Here is a 17173-nt window from a genome sequence, read left to right as displayed (position 1 = left end):
TAAAAAACTCCTGTAGCACAGAAACAAAGATAATTTGTCTAAAGCATTTCAGTTCTTTTTAAGTGATGTCCCTAGTTCAGAACAAGCATCTTCATATAGACCAAATTGTAGAGAAATAATTAAGCAAAATCCAGGATTTGGCTGCTATCACTGCCAAGATGGATGCATTTTCTTGCCCAAAGGTTTTTCTCTGACTTCTTTGATGACTGTCTTTTCTTATTTCCACTGAAATTAATGCTCCCTAGTTTAATACCTTCCAGTACATGGTTTGTATGATGATTTTGGGTTTGTCAGGGGTTCCTGCTGAAGCTACTAAATTTGAATATATCAGCTATGCATATCTTCCTTGAAGATTCATAAGTTTTGATGCTAACAGCTTTTTATGGAGACCATTTTTGCCACTGTCTTAATGCAAATTACAGATTATGAGTGTGTGACATATTAGTTTAGGGAACTAATTAGTCTAGGGAACCCAGGGGCCTGTTTGAGCTCCTCATCTGGGTTGATGTTTGAAGCCACATCCTGACTGCAGGTGGGGTGAGGCGCAGTGGTGCAGCAGCATCTACCCTTAGCCTCCTCTGCATGGCAAGAAACCCTAGGAACATGTTCCAGGCAGGAAATCTGGCACACAGGAGAGATGGGCAATCAAGCTGCAGAAAAGAATGTGGAAAGTCCAAGCCAGGGTACAGGTACAGCCTTGGCTCCCAGTTGCCATTTCTGAGCCTCTAGGGTTTCACACAGTTGGAATAAAAGCAGAAAATTTGAAACTCTAGCATAGAGCATAAACATTTGGCAATGAGAAGCTGAATAAAAAGAACTGCAAGTAGATTAAAATGATTTACAGTAAATCTCTTTAATGTTAATTTTTGATGCTTTGAGGAGACAGTGCTGCATCAAAGGATCTCAATCTGTGCATGACTATTCAAGAGGAAGCTACTTTTTACAGATTACATTAATGCTCATAGATATAGTCTAGTGCCTTCAATGTATATAAAACTGCCAAGAAACCTGATTTGCAGTAAGCAATCAGTTTGATTACCAGGTTTCATTTTTATTCATGACATGATCGTATAAGACTTTTACTCTCAGTCATGTTAGGAAACCCATGTCTTAACCCTTTCTCTATTAACAAAGTTTTCTCTCCAACATTATTAGAAGTGATTGGGCCAATTCTTTTTGTTAGAAGTACTTAGGGGTGAAGGATGTAACTGTTCTTGATAGGAAAGAATTAATGGAGAAAATTTAATGTACAATCTTCTCTTGCCAAGTGTGTTCTTTGATTTTGACTTCCCTACTTTTGGGTAATGTGGAGAGTCACAGGATATTGCACAATTTGCTCTTTAAAAGACAGCTTTGTGAGCTTTTGCTTGGCTTTTCCTTTAGGAAATCCTGGCAATAGAGCAGCACTATAAGCTCTCCTGAGAAATACATAAAATAATTGATAATTCGCTTCAAAATATCTGTCTGATTTTACTGTCTTGAGGTCATAGTATTTCACCTAGCCCAGAGGTACTTCTCCATGCCCATATCTGCAGGCTGTCTATTATCTCAGATTGATAATTGCTTCAAAGACAGTATGTATTCAAATATGAAGAATTATATTTAAAAGATGCATCTACTGCTTGAGCTCTGAGCTGGATTAGCACTAAAGAGAGAGCTTCAGCCATAGAAGCACAGTAATGTGAATGTAAATATAGCTGGTCAGTAACAGGAATTTGGCTTGATCAGTCTGCATTCACATGAAAGTTAGGAAATGATTGCCACAGTTCTCTTTTTCACGGCTGTGGAGTGAAAATAGCCCAAACTGGTACCATCTACATCTGCATTGGAGGACAGCCCAAGGCAAACTGTGTGACTCTGAACTGGAATCTGTAGTCATGGTACAAGCTCAACTTTTTCCTAACACAGTGTGCTGTTTGATACTATTTTGTATGTATTCAATTTCTTCTGCTTTCAGAATATCTGTAGGAAGATGTGCCAGCAATGGGCTGTAGTGGTGAAGAGTGAAGGGGAAACAGAAAATTAGCAGTAGACTGTCACATGCTGCCTGTGAAGACTTTGTGCTTGATCATATGGATCTGAATGCAAATTTGTGGTACTTTATACCAGGCCAGAAATGCACTCAAACTCTGTTGTTTAAAACGACGTCAATTCAGACATAGTTTTATGCCCCCTCAATTTCTATTGTGGTGACACACTGCCCACGTAACTTACTCTTCAGTGTCCCATAGCTGGTATTTGGAAAGCATGAGTTTATGGAACGTGATTTCGCATGATATTCTCTATGCTTGCTACTTACTGATTGCTACGAACAGGTGAAACAGTTCTGCTTTTTATTTAAAATAATAGGTCTCTGTTTTTTTCCAACTAATCTATTTCAATTATTTTTTTCCTTTCCCAGGATGCTTATATGCTATTTTAAACTAGGAAACATTTATTGTACATGGAAGTTACATGTGGCCTGTAGCTGTGTCTTACCAGATGGGAAGAGGGTACATTTCTGACTCAGATGTATTTACATAATACTGATTTTCAGAAGTTTTGGTCTTCTCATTGAGGGTCAAATGGCTCAATGCCACAGTGTTGGTTTTGGAAGACTCCTATCAACTGCCCTAGAAATCTAAAACTTTAATCCTTTATCATTTTGGACACCAAATGGCATATGCAAAGGTCTTACAGTACTAGTAATAGGAGATGCATTTGAAAATGCGACTCTAAATTTTATTGAATGGGATTTGGGTTTGTCATTAGGCTCACTGGAGGAAACAGGTCATACATGTGGGCATGTACTGCAGGCAAAGATGTGAAAACAGTAAATTTAGTAGGATTTTCTCATGAAGAGTCTTCCGAGCAAACACATTTTAGCACCTGCTGAGAATGTGTTTTCTTTCTCTGGGGACTGTGCAAAAAGCTGCACTTCTGCTTTTCAGTTTTACTGTCATCTGTTCCATGTGCATGCAGAAACACAAAATTTGCTCCTACAAACACACTAATTATTTATGTCAGACTCAAAGCGTTTGAGATCAGATTGTCTCAGAGGCAGTGTCCTGTGTTGGAGCCAGCTGATAGCCACAGTGACTCTTGGGAACAGTTCTGCTTGTGCTGCAAACCTGATCCCCTTCCAGCAGTCAAGAGTGACTGCAATGGAGGTAACCCTAAGTGGCCAGCTTAATCTCACTCTGAGCCTAACCATGGAAGGGAGGGGGTAGAGACACAGGGTTCTTCGTAGCCTGGAAAGCCATGCTTGTTTCTGACTTCTCTGCAGAGTTTGTATACCCTGCTCTCCCTCCTCACTCCCTGTTGCTGTAGGATTAAATTGGACAAGTCTGCTTTCCCATCCACCCTCTTGTTTGGGGTCTGGATTTACCTTGAGGAGTGCCCAGGAGGCCTTTATGGGAGCAGCTGGGGGTGTTGGGCCCTGGCATTGAGAATGAGATTTAGGACAGGGAAGGATGAGGGAGAAGCAGTGGTTTGTGTCCTTCCTTCCAACAGGTGCTTGTGAGCATCAACCACCGTCCAGGCATGGATGGTGAATGGTCTAAATGTGTTTTGTGTCCCTGCTGATGAAATTGCTCAGGCAAAAGGCTGCACAAACTTTTAAAATTTCAAAGTGAAAGGAATGTCTTGAAATAAGGTTATTTTTGTATAGTGATGTAAAACATAATATGATGCCTTCAGTATCTGGAAAATGCAGAAAAACTAACATTTTTTAAACCACTTCCTTCCTGCACTGGCCTGTAATACAGCTGAAGGGAAGGGGTTGGTGGATGTATTCTCTAACACAGTTTGGTAATCTGCACTTCACTGACCCTGACCATAATTATGCTGTCTGAGCATTTTCCTATTCCTGCTTAAGAACAGGAAAAATAATTTGTCTGCTTTCTTCTTTCATGTGTTTCCATCTGCTTAAGACTGCTCTTTTCTGTTTCCTGGATAACTGGAATTGCCTGTCACTGTGTTCTGGGAGCAGAGATGTCACTGAACAGAAAAAGTTTCAAAAATCTTTTTCACACAGAAATGTAGTGCATTTGAAAACCATCTTCCAAGGAAACAACAACAAAAAACAAACAGACCCCCAAAAAACCCCAGTGGAATGATCAGGGAGATGGGAGACTTCCTAAAGAAAGAAATTATTATCTTAATAAGTATCAAACTAGTATTTGAAATAATAGCAAAAGAATATTTTATGACCAAAGATAAACACTTTAATGGAATACTCTCTTCTGTGGAGAAAAATTGTTCGGACTTGTAACTACAGCCATGAAATTTTTCTGTTGTCTGTAGCTGCAAATTTTGTGGATTATTACTAAGGATATGTTTACACAGTTTGTAACTTTAATTGCATTAAGACCACAAAACTGTAGCAGATGAATTGGAGTCAAACACTATATCAGAGAGGGTTATTATTTTTATAGAAGCTAATGTGAAGCATTTATTGCTGTAGTGCATCATTTAAAGAGTTACTTTACAAGTCTGCGGCTCTATGATCCTGCATCTTTCCACTCTCAGAGGATATTCGGAGTAAATATTTACTATCAAACACTGGATTTCAGAATAACTTCCCTTCAGATTTAAAATACAAAAATTCTGTCAAAAGTCAGAAATGAAAGAAGAAAGAAAATATGACAGAATTCTACACGTAAAGAAACACATATATGTACATTTGAATATCCCTTATACTCCATTGCATTATTTATAAACAATCTTCCATTTTTTAATATAGTCTTCTAATAGAGAACAAGAGGGTCACTCTTGTGAGGAATTTACAATCTAAAATATTTTGTGATTGAAGAAAGTTTCTGACTGTTAGTTTAGAAATAGTATGCATAGGTGAGAAAAGATTTTTAATTTCTGATTGTTAGTGAATTTTACCAATATCTGCAGCATGGATTTAGATATTTAACAACTTTCTCTGTATTGTAGCTATCTGTCTGGGGCTATGGGAAACAGTCCTGTTTGTTTCATCATAATGATGTTGAGTCAGGATTATACTTATAAACATACTGATGAGTGCAGACTAATTTGCTATGCACTGTTTGTAATTTGAAATTACTCACAAGGTGTATGTTATTTGTATAGCTTTTTCTATAAAGTGTTCATAATAGTTAGCAAATAGGAAGACAATACTGATACAGTAGAGTCTTCCAGGGAGAAGTGATTGGTTTTTAAGGTATCTTTTCCTTAAGCATTGTGATTTCTTTCAAGCTTAACCTTTCCTTGAGGTTGGTTAACTTTCATCATTCTGTTCACAGGAGAACAGCTCCTTTTTGAAAAAAATCCTACTCAAAGTATCATGAGGCTTCTAAAGAAATTATACATTCCTATTATTAGTGTCATTCCTGGTGGAACTGGCACTCCCTGAGTTGGATTGCACCGTGTGATTTCATTTGTTTTGGGTGGTCTGTGGGTGTTGCTCCAGCCCAGCAGGGATGTTCTGTTCTCACACGGGTATGGAGGCACCCACCCGTACCCGTTCACTCGTTCTTCTCTTCCTTGAGCACCGGGTGCACGCTGCTGTCACAAATGTCACCTGACACAGCCCTTTGAGCTGACCCAGAATTGCTTTGCTTTAAGAAAGCTGATGCACACAAGGATGTCAGAGTAGAAGGAAATGCCATGGTAGAGGAATGATGTTTTGAGCTTGGTGTAGAGTGAATTCTAAGGCTAAGCCTGGGTGTCTGCTGGAGCTGTGCCCCGGGGCTGTGTTTCAAAATGTTCTTGGAGCATTGTTTGTGAACGAACAACACTTGAAATCTGTCCAGAAAGTGGTGCTTTCCCAGAAACGGGTGCTCCATCCTGTGGACTCTGCAAGGTACATGACAGGTACAGATGTATACAGATATGTTGGTTTTGTCTTAGGCTCATTTGGGAGCTTTTGCATCTTTAATCCTAATGAATTTATTCCATTGTTCATTGTGATTAACAGAGGATCTGAAGCTACAGTCATCCTGATGATGGTAGAAAATTGTTGCTAGAAGGACATCATCTATAAGGTCTGTGAGTAGGAATTAGCTACATTTGTTATTTTGCACTGTTTACTTAGCTGCCTTTTCTGTTTTTAAGGGAAAACCCAATAAAACACCAATGCATGGAGGTATATGATACATAATTAGTACTACTTTTTGTTACAAGCTGAAATTGTTGAAATTTGTTGGTTTATCTGTAATTTTGAATACATTCCTGGGAAGGAAAAATCTAGCAGAGAATACCTCTAAGATTACAGATGTGAATCATACTTCTTTTTCTTTAAAAATAAAAAATAATGCTGAGAAATAATTGACTTTGGAACTCTTTTTCAGAGTATGTTTAAATCTATCTATTTGTGGGCTATATGTGAACAATATTTGTACCAGTAATGTAAGAGGTGGTGGTAATGTTGACATTCCAAGCAGTACAAAGAATTCTCTCCCTTCTGTGTTCTTGAAATGTAGTATCTATTATTTAAAGCAACAGTATGGCTATGTCTAATATTCTTCTGTATTTCTTCAGATTTTTCCCTGAGCCAGAGGAATGAAATGAGGATAAAGGTAATTAATTGTATCAGCCAGATCAGTGAGTTAAGAAAGGATTGGTTACACTTATGCATGGTAAGGTATGTTAACTGAAATGGTAACATATTTTTAGCTTATAGTCTGTATTGTGAGAGCTTGGTAAAATAATAAAAAGCCATGAAACTGTGCAGTGAGGAACTAAATAGGAGAAATGGCAGAACTGTGGTAGCAGGTGTCTGTCAAACTCAGTGCCAGAATTGTGAGGAAGAAACTGAGACCTAATGCTCTGTCAAGGATATCACTGGAGAGTCCCTAAAATATGCAATGGTAGTAGGTAGAGGAGAATGGAAAGCAGAAAAGCTAGTATAAGAACTGTAAAATACATAAAATCTCATTTTGTTTTTCTTCCCAGAATTCTTGGATATTAGAAACAGAAGGAGATTGTCAGGGTTTGAAAAATCAGGCATGGCTTATGGAAGAATAAAATAAAATATTTTAAAAAACAGATTAGGTAATACTGTTCCATTATAACTTTTAGCAACAGTCTCAGTCCAGATCAAAACAGATTTGGACAGGGAGACTGACTTGCTTTCCTACTATGGAGAATGTTCTTTAATCCCTTTGTCCTCTAGGAGCTTGATAAAATAACCTGCAAGATATGGTCTGAGCACTCCTAAACTGTAGCATCCTGCAGGAATGCTGCTGTTTGTGTGGCACAAGACTGGCCATAGTCTGGCTGAAAACAGTTCCCTTCTTCAAGACTTCAGAGCCTATCTGAATTTTATTTCTAAGAATTACAAACAAACATTAAGATTGTAAAGTCAAAGTGTTTATACTGTACTTGGGGGGAGCATGGTGCTGAAGCTGGTGGCGATGGAGCCATCTCTGGAACAAGACGTGGCAGAGCTGCACCATGAAACAAGATATTTCTGGTCATGTCAGCTTCCATTAGAGCAGTGCTGCTGCTTCTGGCAGCTGAGCAGCTCCTGTGCTTCATGGTAACTGCTCAGTCCCTATACTGCGCCCACTGCAAGCATACAGGTGCTCTGAAGCACTGAAAATAAGAAGGCCAGCATGAAGATGCTTCTGACTCATAATTTGATAAATATGTACATTATGATACTATCTGTATTTAGGTGGTTACAGGTGATCTATCCATAGAGGCTCTCTGATGCCCTGAGTTGTGCTGATGAGTGTCAATGCATCTGCATGCAGTTGTGCACAAGTGCTGCCAAGGTAATGCTGCATTCCCCCTATTGCTTGCACTTGGAAAGGGACTTTATAAGGAAGGTGCTAGTAAAAATTTGCATGCTGAGCACAATTTCTGCATTTTTGAGGGGGCAAATCTTTGAAATACATATTTTTGGCAAAGTTGCTAATTCTATGGGTTTCAGACAGTTGGGTTTCAGGTCTTGAATTCTGTTGCACAAGGGGCTGCTGTGGTATTCCTACCAAGTACACTTCATCTTTTCCAGCCCAGCTGCACTGAGCAGCCTCCTCTGAAGCTGTTTCAAGTGTCTGGTTGCTGCAGCCCCAACTGTCTGGCTTGCAGCTGCATCTGACCGTCCTGCTATGGTCCCCTAACTTCTCCTTGCAGTTTGTCTTGTAACTTCTCTACTTTGCTTGTCTGGATGACCCCATTTTTAAGTACTGCAGTTTTCATTGTTTACTATAATCTCAACCTGTTCTATTCTCATTTCTGAACTGAATAAACTTTAAATGATTTGGTTTAATACTTTCCTCTACTATCTTAAAAGTTGTGCACAGACCACCTGACATCAGAGCATAAACATATGAACTAATGAATAAAGCTCTAATGCTTATACAAAAGCAAGAAGTGGTTGTGTTTCCACTCATTTTCACAGAGGCTAGAATGAAATGTCCCTCCTGCAGAGAGCACAAATATATGTTGATAACACGCCGTGAAATAAATATTGTATTTCTTCCAAAAGCTGAGAGGACTCCAGTTTGGGCACTTGGAGAAAAAATGAGCCCAGACATCTGTTCTGTTTTTTGCCCAGTGTGTACTTGAACTGGGGCACATGTGGAATTCTGCTAAAATGAGATTATAAATTAATAGTCCTTCACACTTCATTGCTTGAATGAGCCAGAAGTTATTTTCTTCTGGTTTTGAGTCCCAGGTGCAGCACTTTCTGACTAACAAATATGATTCTCTAAAAGGGAAGAAGGACAAGTGATTTGAAACTACAACAACCTCCTCTCTGTGGTCTGAGTACAGACATGTAATAGAGAAAAGGAAAGCACATCAACTGACTGGGTGGAGGAAAGAGATCCTGTCCAGAAATATGATGTTGGTGAAGAAGTGGTTTGTGATTTGGGCAACAGCTTCCATTTCTGGTCTCTGCTTCTGGTTTTGTGTAGAAACCTAAGCAGGTCATTTGCATACGTGTCCCAAACAGATGATCCATTTCTTCGATTTTTGCTTCCCAAATTGAAATGCTGTGTGGCTGATATTTCATTGCTATTTAGGCAGGTCTAGAGTACTAACAAAGGGAAAGATTTCTACTTTCACAAAAACTTAGTGAGATGAAGCTGAATGTTACAGTCCAGCATGGACTTTGCTTTCAGAGGCTGATCCACTGTTGCTTTTCAGAGGGCTGATAGATCTCTGGTTTGTCTCACTGTTATCAAAAAGTATCTCTGATCTATCTTGCTGAAGGTCCCTAAAAATAAGCATAGTTTCAGTATTAAAGAAACACTTACAACTGTTACCCCACCCCGTCTACTGACATTCCATAGATGGCTGAACATGGTCAGGTAGCATGAAAAGTGATTGGGGAAGGTTCACTAATTCTATAATTTTCTAATTTATAAATTGTCCTGAGCATTAATGAACATTAATGTTAATGTGTAACGGAGAATCATGGGGTCGAAGAGAGGAGACTCTGGAGACTTCTAGGCTTATACTGATTTATATGTTTATATATATATGTGTACATAATCCAGCTGAAGCTGCAATATCTGTGCCTCTGTGCTTTCCTAACTGGGGTAAGGAGGACAAAATGTGCCAAGAGGATATTCAGACAGCTTGAAGCTGTTTCCATCATGGCATCAAGGGTGTTGGGAAGATAATTTGGGATTTTCATTGACATCTTCATACTTTATCAATTCTTTGGTGACTTCCAGATAATATCAACTAGTGTTTAATCTGTTTGAGAATGGGAATATTTTTAATAAGAAGGGACAAAGTTAATTTATTTCATTGGAGTTTCCTGATGCCATTTTCAAGAAAATGGAAAAATCCCTCCAACACTGACAATATGTCTTAACCCTGAGGCCTTCCTCAAAATTACAATAGTGAGAATTCAGTCTAACAGTGGTATGTGCATAAAGAAAACCTTTCTTATATATTCTTTCAGCTCAGCCCAGGGGCAGGAATATAGTACACACAACCACAGGAATTAAACACTGCCAAGTTAGTTCCCACTTTAACCACACCTGCAGTACTGTAGCACAGTAACAGCTGAACTGCCTCCTCTGCTCTTTGAAAAGTAGGAAGACCCCAGCAAATATCTACATGTCAGGACTTGATCAGAGAATACAAACAAACATTTTGTGCATTTTTGTATATTTTAAATTTTGAGGGAACTGTTTTGCTACTATTTCTAGAATCTTTTTCAAAGACTGAATTACATTTTTCAGTGAATTCCAATGATTCTTGTATACAGATGTCTATTTTCTCTCTATTTGGCATATTCTGCCAAACATAGTTTCTAGCTACATCTTTATGCTCCTTAGTTGTGAGGGGGCCTCTCCTCACCCTTGAGTGACTGGTGTCATTGCAAAGGTCTCCTTTGCTCATAGCAGGATGGAAGAGGCACTGCTGCAATGCAAGTGTCTGTTGTGTCCTTTCTGCTGCAGAAGTGTAATATTTTCTGCTACTGTAAAAGATGCCATTGCTTTGCTGAACAAAAATTTCCTAGATCCTCCTGTGAACAGAAGAATATCCAGAATTCATTCTAACCATCAGGCAATGGATGCCTCTCTAAGTATTTGATGCCTGGGCAGACTTTTCTCATAGACTTTCTATGCTAAAAATGTATTTGAGGTAGAATTCAGACACTTTTTTCTTTGGAATGTTTATAGTGTCCTATAGTATGTTTCTATCACATTAGAGTTATGTACTGGAAACCTGTTCTGGTCTCTTTTAGATATCAGTTTTTATTGGGAGGTCCTGCTGTATAAAGAGGTATTTTTTTGAATTTCCAGCCCTGGCCTTTTGTAGTTTTGGGAAGAAGTAGAGATTTTAGTGTCATTTAAGCTACAACAAAACCTAAGGAAAGCAAGGAATCAAATCCACGTATCTAGACATAAAACATTTAGCCTGAGTCAGGATTGGGCTTTAAAGGATATAGGGTAATAAGAAAACATTATGGTATATCTCAAGGATAGGGAAAATCTTTCCTGCTTACTAAGGATAGGAGTAGTTATCTACTGCCTTTGTTTTTCAGCTCACTTTCTGTGGAGTGGGGAAAGTCTAAACGCGGATTGTCTGAACAAGACAAGATTTCTGAACTGCTGGATCTTGCTTAAAGAGACAGCAAAAGCTATTTGTCTTTATTATTTTTTAAAATAAATAGCCTAGTTGTCATAGAAATCTCATTAATTTTATTGGTATTTTTGTTAGGAATTGTCTTTAGTTAAGTGTATGAAAGTGTTGATGTCTGTGTAAAAGCTGAAAAGTGATTTTTCCACATTAAGTTGTTCGTTTTCCCAATAAAGAAATAAAAGAAAAAAGGGAGTAGAGAGGGGAGAACAAAAAAAGGTGTTAAGGTGTAACATTTTTAGTTCTTGCAGTTTGAACTATGCAAGTTCAGACGTCTCAAGTGGAACACCTCAGCATTACAAAGGTAACTTTCCTGGTATGTAACAGATCTTACCACTGAGAATTTATTCATATGATTCAGGAAAAGACATGGCCTATTCTTGGAAGGCAAGGATGGAAAATTTCAGTTTGGAGTTCTTAAAAATTATGATAATGATAAAAAAGGTGTTTGAAACTAATCTAGAAATCCTTCTTAATTACAGAATACTTACTTGATTTAAGAATAGCTAATTTTTCTGCATATGCTCTAAATTCCTGGTGGAATAAAGTAATAACATTTTTCACAGAAGTGAAAATTGATAGATATTTATTTCAATCAAAGGAGATCAAATGCTGCCCACACCATAATTAAACAGAACTTGTAATTATGTATTCTGCAGCTCAGCTCACTTATTACCCAGAATCTTCCATAACTTCATGTTGCTATATACAAATGGTAAACTCAAGACTTGACACCTCAGACCTGATTTTCAGGTGAGGATTTCTCATTTACCTGGAAATCTGTGACAGTCAGAACAGGCTTCTGTATTTGCATGTGATAGAAAATACTGATTTTGTGATGAAAGATTTCAGTCCTGATTTTGTAAAGCAGTCCCTAAAGCTCCCAAGCTGAGAGCAAAATTTATTCTGAGTTTGATCTGGGATGAATTTCTAATCACATTAGCTGTAAAGGCAGCCTTTTAATTTCACGGTCCCTGGGAAGATGAAACTTGGGTAGGCTGAAAGCATTATGAAAAACTTCTGCATAAACATCTGATACTGTAAGTCTTGGAATATCTACACTGAGGTGATGGAGCTGTAATTACATTTCTTTCTTGAGATATGCTTCCAAAGTTTGGATGTTTGTAACTGAGTTATAGCCTATATGCTGAGTTTTGCTATATACAGTTATAAATACCAATCTTATTTGCACAGCAAAACAGCATGTTTGGAAAGGCCTTAAGTTCCAGTATTCTTGTATATCTGTGGTATGAAGTTGATTATGCTACCTGCACTCTCTTAAAGAGTGCTCCTGAAGGTAGCATGATGTTCTGTGTAGTGTTCACCCTGGCTCAAATGTTAGCACTGTCTAAACAAGCCCACGACTGTCAGTGGGACGTTTGAAGCTGCTCTCATGGGAGGTATCTGGAAAGTGCAGTTGTACTGGCGTTCTTGAGTGTGAGCTAGTTCAGTGTTTTGGGTGATCTCAGGCTTTCAGGGTCAGAGTTTATCAACTGAGTGTGCTGTGTGGAGGGAAAAACACAATGGTGCTTGTGCAGGAGGAAAGGCTTTAAGCAGGGCTTGAGATTTCAACATGCTGTCAGGATTGCTGGAAACATGTAAACCTGTGAGAGCAGTTTGTTGCACAACCCTGGCAGCTCCAGAGAGGGTTTGGACTAGTGACTCAGTACTCTGCTGTCCTGTGTTTTAAAGCAGCACCTCTCTTCTGATATTGTTTAGCAAGTGAGGAAGAAAATCTTTCATTATTGCATTTCAGGGGTAGAGCAAGACACTAGTAGAGACTGTACCTTGGTAATTTCACCTTAATATCCAGTAGTTGCTCAGAAGCAATCTGGGTAGACCTGTGCCTTTAAGTGTAGGTGGGAACTGGTTTCTATGGGCTGTCATTAGGTTGTCAAAGCCAATGTTGACATAGTGAGCCCAACAGAATATAGTAAGAGACTTCATGAGAAGTGTAGTGCAAAAAAAGGTTTACTTAAGGGTATCAAAACAGAATTACTATGATAAACTCTTCCAGATAAACCATTTTGTCTTTTCTCCCAGATAATTTTTCCCCTTAGAGAACAAGCACGGTACTGGCTGGAGGGAAAAGAGCCTTGCATTAAGTTAGTGGAGGTGTTTGATGCAGAGGGCAGGGAGGCACGCCCAAGCATGGCTGCAGATTGCTCCTGGTACCCCATCATGAGATGTTCCAGCAGAATGGGGGATAACTATGTGTTTTAGCTCAAAGAGCACTTACAGCCTTGTAGACTCAAAATCTTGTGGAAAACAAGAATACCAAGTGTTGAACTAGAACGGGAAAAGCAAAGAGCTTTTGTTGGTGGTCAGAGAACTTAACTCTTGCTTAATGAAGCCTCATGAAGAAACTTTCATAAAGAGACCTGAAGCCCTGGCCACTGCCAGGAGAATCACAGGATTTCAGTCTGGCAGTATTTCAGTATCTGGCAATTATTAATTTTCTGTTTATCTATGCTTAGTGTTTTGGTCCATTGGGAATTACCTGCTATATGAACATGCTTGAGTAGGCCAGTTCTGTCTTAGTTGGGTCAATGTAGACTGTCTCCAGTTAAACCGTGAGTGCTAGAAACTCAGGCATTTTTTGCCATAGCAAGTAGAACAATGCAAGAGTAACAGATTTTAGAATGGAAGTTGGTACTAAAGATATGGCATCCACACTGTGAGTTTATGGAATTTTAATGCTTTGGACAATGGAATTCATATGGCAAAACACTTTTGTTATTCCAATATACAATTGGAGGATTCAAAACTTGAATGCTCATATCAGTGTAGTACAACTCTTGGCCTCAGTTCTATATATTTGTTTGTTCCAATATTGTAGTAGATCAGACTCATGTATGTCAAAAACAGAAAATGTATCCTTAGTTGACTTTATATTAATTCTGTCTACATTTTGTCTCAAAATGATGTCCTATTAGATTAAAGTGCTTTGCAAAAAAGTCCTTTGATTTTTTGACTCATCTAGTTAATTATTAAATTAAACCCAGAAGAATATTTACTTATGCTCTCAATGAATTCCTATCAATAGGAAGAGGAATTTATTGGGTAAAAATGCCTTCAAGTTTATCCAGTTTCTTACCAATAGAGTGGAATTCAGAAAACAACTTGTAAATAGATCAATGTTTTCCCAGCTAGTGGGGGAGGGAAAGGTACATGGAATAATAACAACCATTAGGTGAAGAACAGCAACACACTGTATTAAACTGAAGTCTTCTTGGTTTCATTGGCTCATAGAGAAAATTCTCTAATATTATTTCTCTGTAGTACTACAAGCGAAATAATATAGTTGAACATTAAGGATATCCTTTGAAATGAACTTGATTTGTCACAAGTTATATGAAGGCATTTCACAACTGTTATATCTATATTTGCTTATTCAGTACTGTATTTAAATTCTATGTAAATTACTTTCAACATAGCACTTTATTAAACTGATCACTTAGATTAATCCCTAAGTATCAGGTGAACCAATTCTGAAAATTTGACCTCAAACACAATACAAGCAAAGATCCTTTATGCTCTGGAATAAGTTGAACTTGTACTTTTACTAATATTATGGTTGTCCTTTTCTGTTTTGTGGAGGAATAACAGCCAGCATCTGTTGCAGAAGAGACTTTTCTGCCAGCTGATCTGAACCACAGCTCTTGTAAACATTCCAGGATCCTAATCCTGAGGAAGTCCCACCCCTGTCAATTAATGTTAAAGTTCACATGATCAGGAGATTTCAATTCTCATTTTTGCTGATTTATTAACAGAGCAACTGCCAGAGTACAAGTGCATTTGTCATTCAATGGGAAAATGGAAAATAATGAGACACTCACGGCTGGTGCATTGTTTTGAATCTGCTCAGCTCATAATCTAATGCATTCTGAAAAGAGAGAAAACAGGTTTTAGAGTTTACATGGAGATCATTTTAGGCAAGAGCAATTAATGAAGTGAAATACATGATATTTTAAAAAGCGAATGAGGGAAAAACCTGAAAAAACCAGTTTTTAGCTTTATAGCTACATGCTTGTCTCGACTTAGTTAATGCTTAACTTTTTGTTACTGGCCTGTTGTAACATTTGTAGAAAGTGGGTAGCACACACGACATTGCTAAACTGGAATTTTGCTGGGCATGTGGCAGATTAAATTAGGCTGGTTAATGAATCATTCAAGAAGTGATAAGCAAGCCATTTAATATGGTCTCTTCACCACAGAATTTCTTTGCATTTTTTCCCCTCAAATCAGCAGATTAGTATAACAATGGCTGAGTGGAAGATACTTTAACAATGGCTGGGATATTATTAACCTCATGTTTGGTCTGTTCTTGTTCTAAAGTTCTGCATGACTTCTCAACCCATGAAAACCTGGTGATGAAACGGAAATAGGATTTGTAGTATTCTACCTTGGCACGTAAAGTGCCCATTCTAGTGCTGAACAAGGTAATTCAGGTATTGGAAACAGTTTTACCAAATGATTTCAGAAGTTTGTGTAGCTCTGTATACCTTTCACCTCAGTGTGAACAAGGACTTCATGCATTACTTTTGATGTTCAAGCTCATGCGCAGCTTGCAGTCAAACTTCTTAAGTCAGAGTTTTAAACTAGTCTAAATTAAACCTTTTTTATCCATGGGTTTGTCTTTAGTGCAAAATTTCTGGACTGTGAAGACTAAGAAGTGAAGTCTCTGGATGGTACCAGGACCAAAGTGTGGGATTGCATGTTTTCAGTCCAGAAATCTTCTAATGCTAATATGCCCCCTTTTTCAGCATAGGTTTCAGTAGAGGATAGGTCAGGCTGGAGACATGTCCATTTAGTAGATGCAATTCTAACCTTCCATCTATTTTTGTGTTGAGAAGTGCAAATTAATTTGTTTATTCCTTACACTTCCTAGGCATACCTACAGCAGGAGTGAAATCTCTGAAATAGATACTTTCCAGTGAACTCAGTGATATTGAGTTCACTGTAGTATGACTGATGTTTGCGCAGGTCCATCTGTTTTTTCTGAATAATGTTCCAGCCATCAGTCCCACACCAAACTATTTTGCCTTTTCTCTCACCATCTCATCAGCATGATAGATGGGTTTGTATCAGGCATACAAATGGAGACACTAATATATGTATGACAGAATATCAAGTGGAGAACATAATACATTCTCAGAGAAAACATATTTCCTCAGTCTATATTTAAATTCCAGTGAATCTCTGCATTTCTTTGACATATTTGTTGTGAAAATATACCATTTCAGACTGTAGAGAAGCCCCTACATTTAATACTTAGCCTGTAATTATACTGTAACAAAAACCAGCTGCATATCTACATGTAGTGGGTATGGTAATTAGCAGATGATCCAGCAGATCTAGAAATCACCGAATTCCTGAGGAAATTTACAACTGTATTGAGCTGTGTGATTGCCATACCGGCCCATCTGGGCTCCTTTGGCTTCATCAGCTGCAGTGGTGACTCACCAAATTGCCTCTGCATATCAATGAGTAGCAGGAGTGGGGCCATTTCCTCACCTCCTCTCGAGCTTTTTAAGTAAGAGGAGTAGAAGGTAGCTATACTTTTTTTGTTGCAAGGGTTTGATTCTTGCTTGCTCCCTTTTCTTTGCAAAATAGAGTATTTAAACCTTTACTTGTGCTCATAAAGATCGCTAGGGAATAATGACTTGGGGATTTCAGAGAAATTTCTTGTGTAACTTTCAGTCCTCCCAAGATGCTGTTTGCTGGAATGTGCTGCCTAAGCACAGCTGCCTTTCCACTCCGGCAAGTGCTGTGTGTATGGTTCAGATCAGGCACTTTTTAAACTTGCAGTGGAGCTTGGTAGAGAAGGGAGCTATGGAACTAAGCAATTCTTTCATCGGGGAATGTTGTATTGAAAGAGTTTTAACCTATTTCTCCACCCCCGGGACAATCTTCAATGAGGGGATGAAGCTATATTTCACTGGGGTTTGAAATGATTGATATCTGAGTCCAGCTGAAAGCTTTTTTTTTTCTCCTTGGGTAAAATGCACTATTGATTAAAACTAAGGGCTGCTGCTGCTCTTTAGCAGCAGAATTCTGGTCCTAGGAAAGAGTACAAAAATATCTTGCAAACTCAACACTTCTGAAATTGCAT

The 17173-nt window shown here is 38.3% G+C and overlaps 1 protein-coding gene across 3 annotated transcripts in view; it reads right to left on the bottom strand.

Moving 5' to 3' along the window:
- The window catches only part of BLNK (B cell linker), a 93172-nt gene that overhangs the window by 47123 nt on the left and 28876 nt on the right, over positions 1-17173 (bottom strand). For all 3 annotated transcript variants that reach the window (XM_033066631.1, XM_033066633.2, XM_033066630.1), the window contains exon 3: positions 14898-14944. In XM_033066631.1, the coding sequence (XP_032922522.1) occupies positions 14898-14944 (47 nt within the window). The remainder of the gene's footprint in view (positions 1-14897; positions 14945-17173) is intronic.

This window comes from Catharus ustulatus, chromosome 8, assembly GCF_009819885.2.
Source record: "Catharus ustulatus isolate bCatUst1 chromosome 8, bCatUst1.pri.v2, whole genome shotgun sequence".
Taxonomy (NCBI): domain Eukaryota; kingdom Metazoa; phylum Chordata; class Aves; order Passeriformes; family Turdidae; genus Catharus; species Catharus ustulatus.
This window is presented reverse-complemented; position numbering and strand designations above follow the sequence as displayed.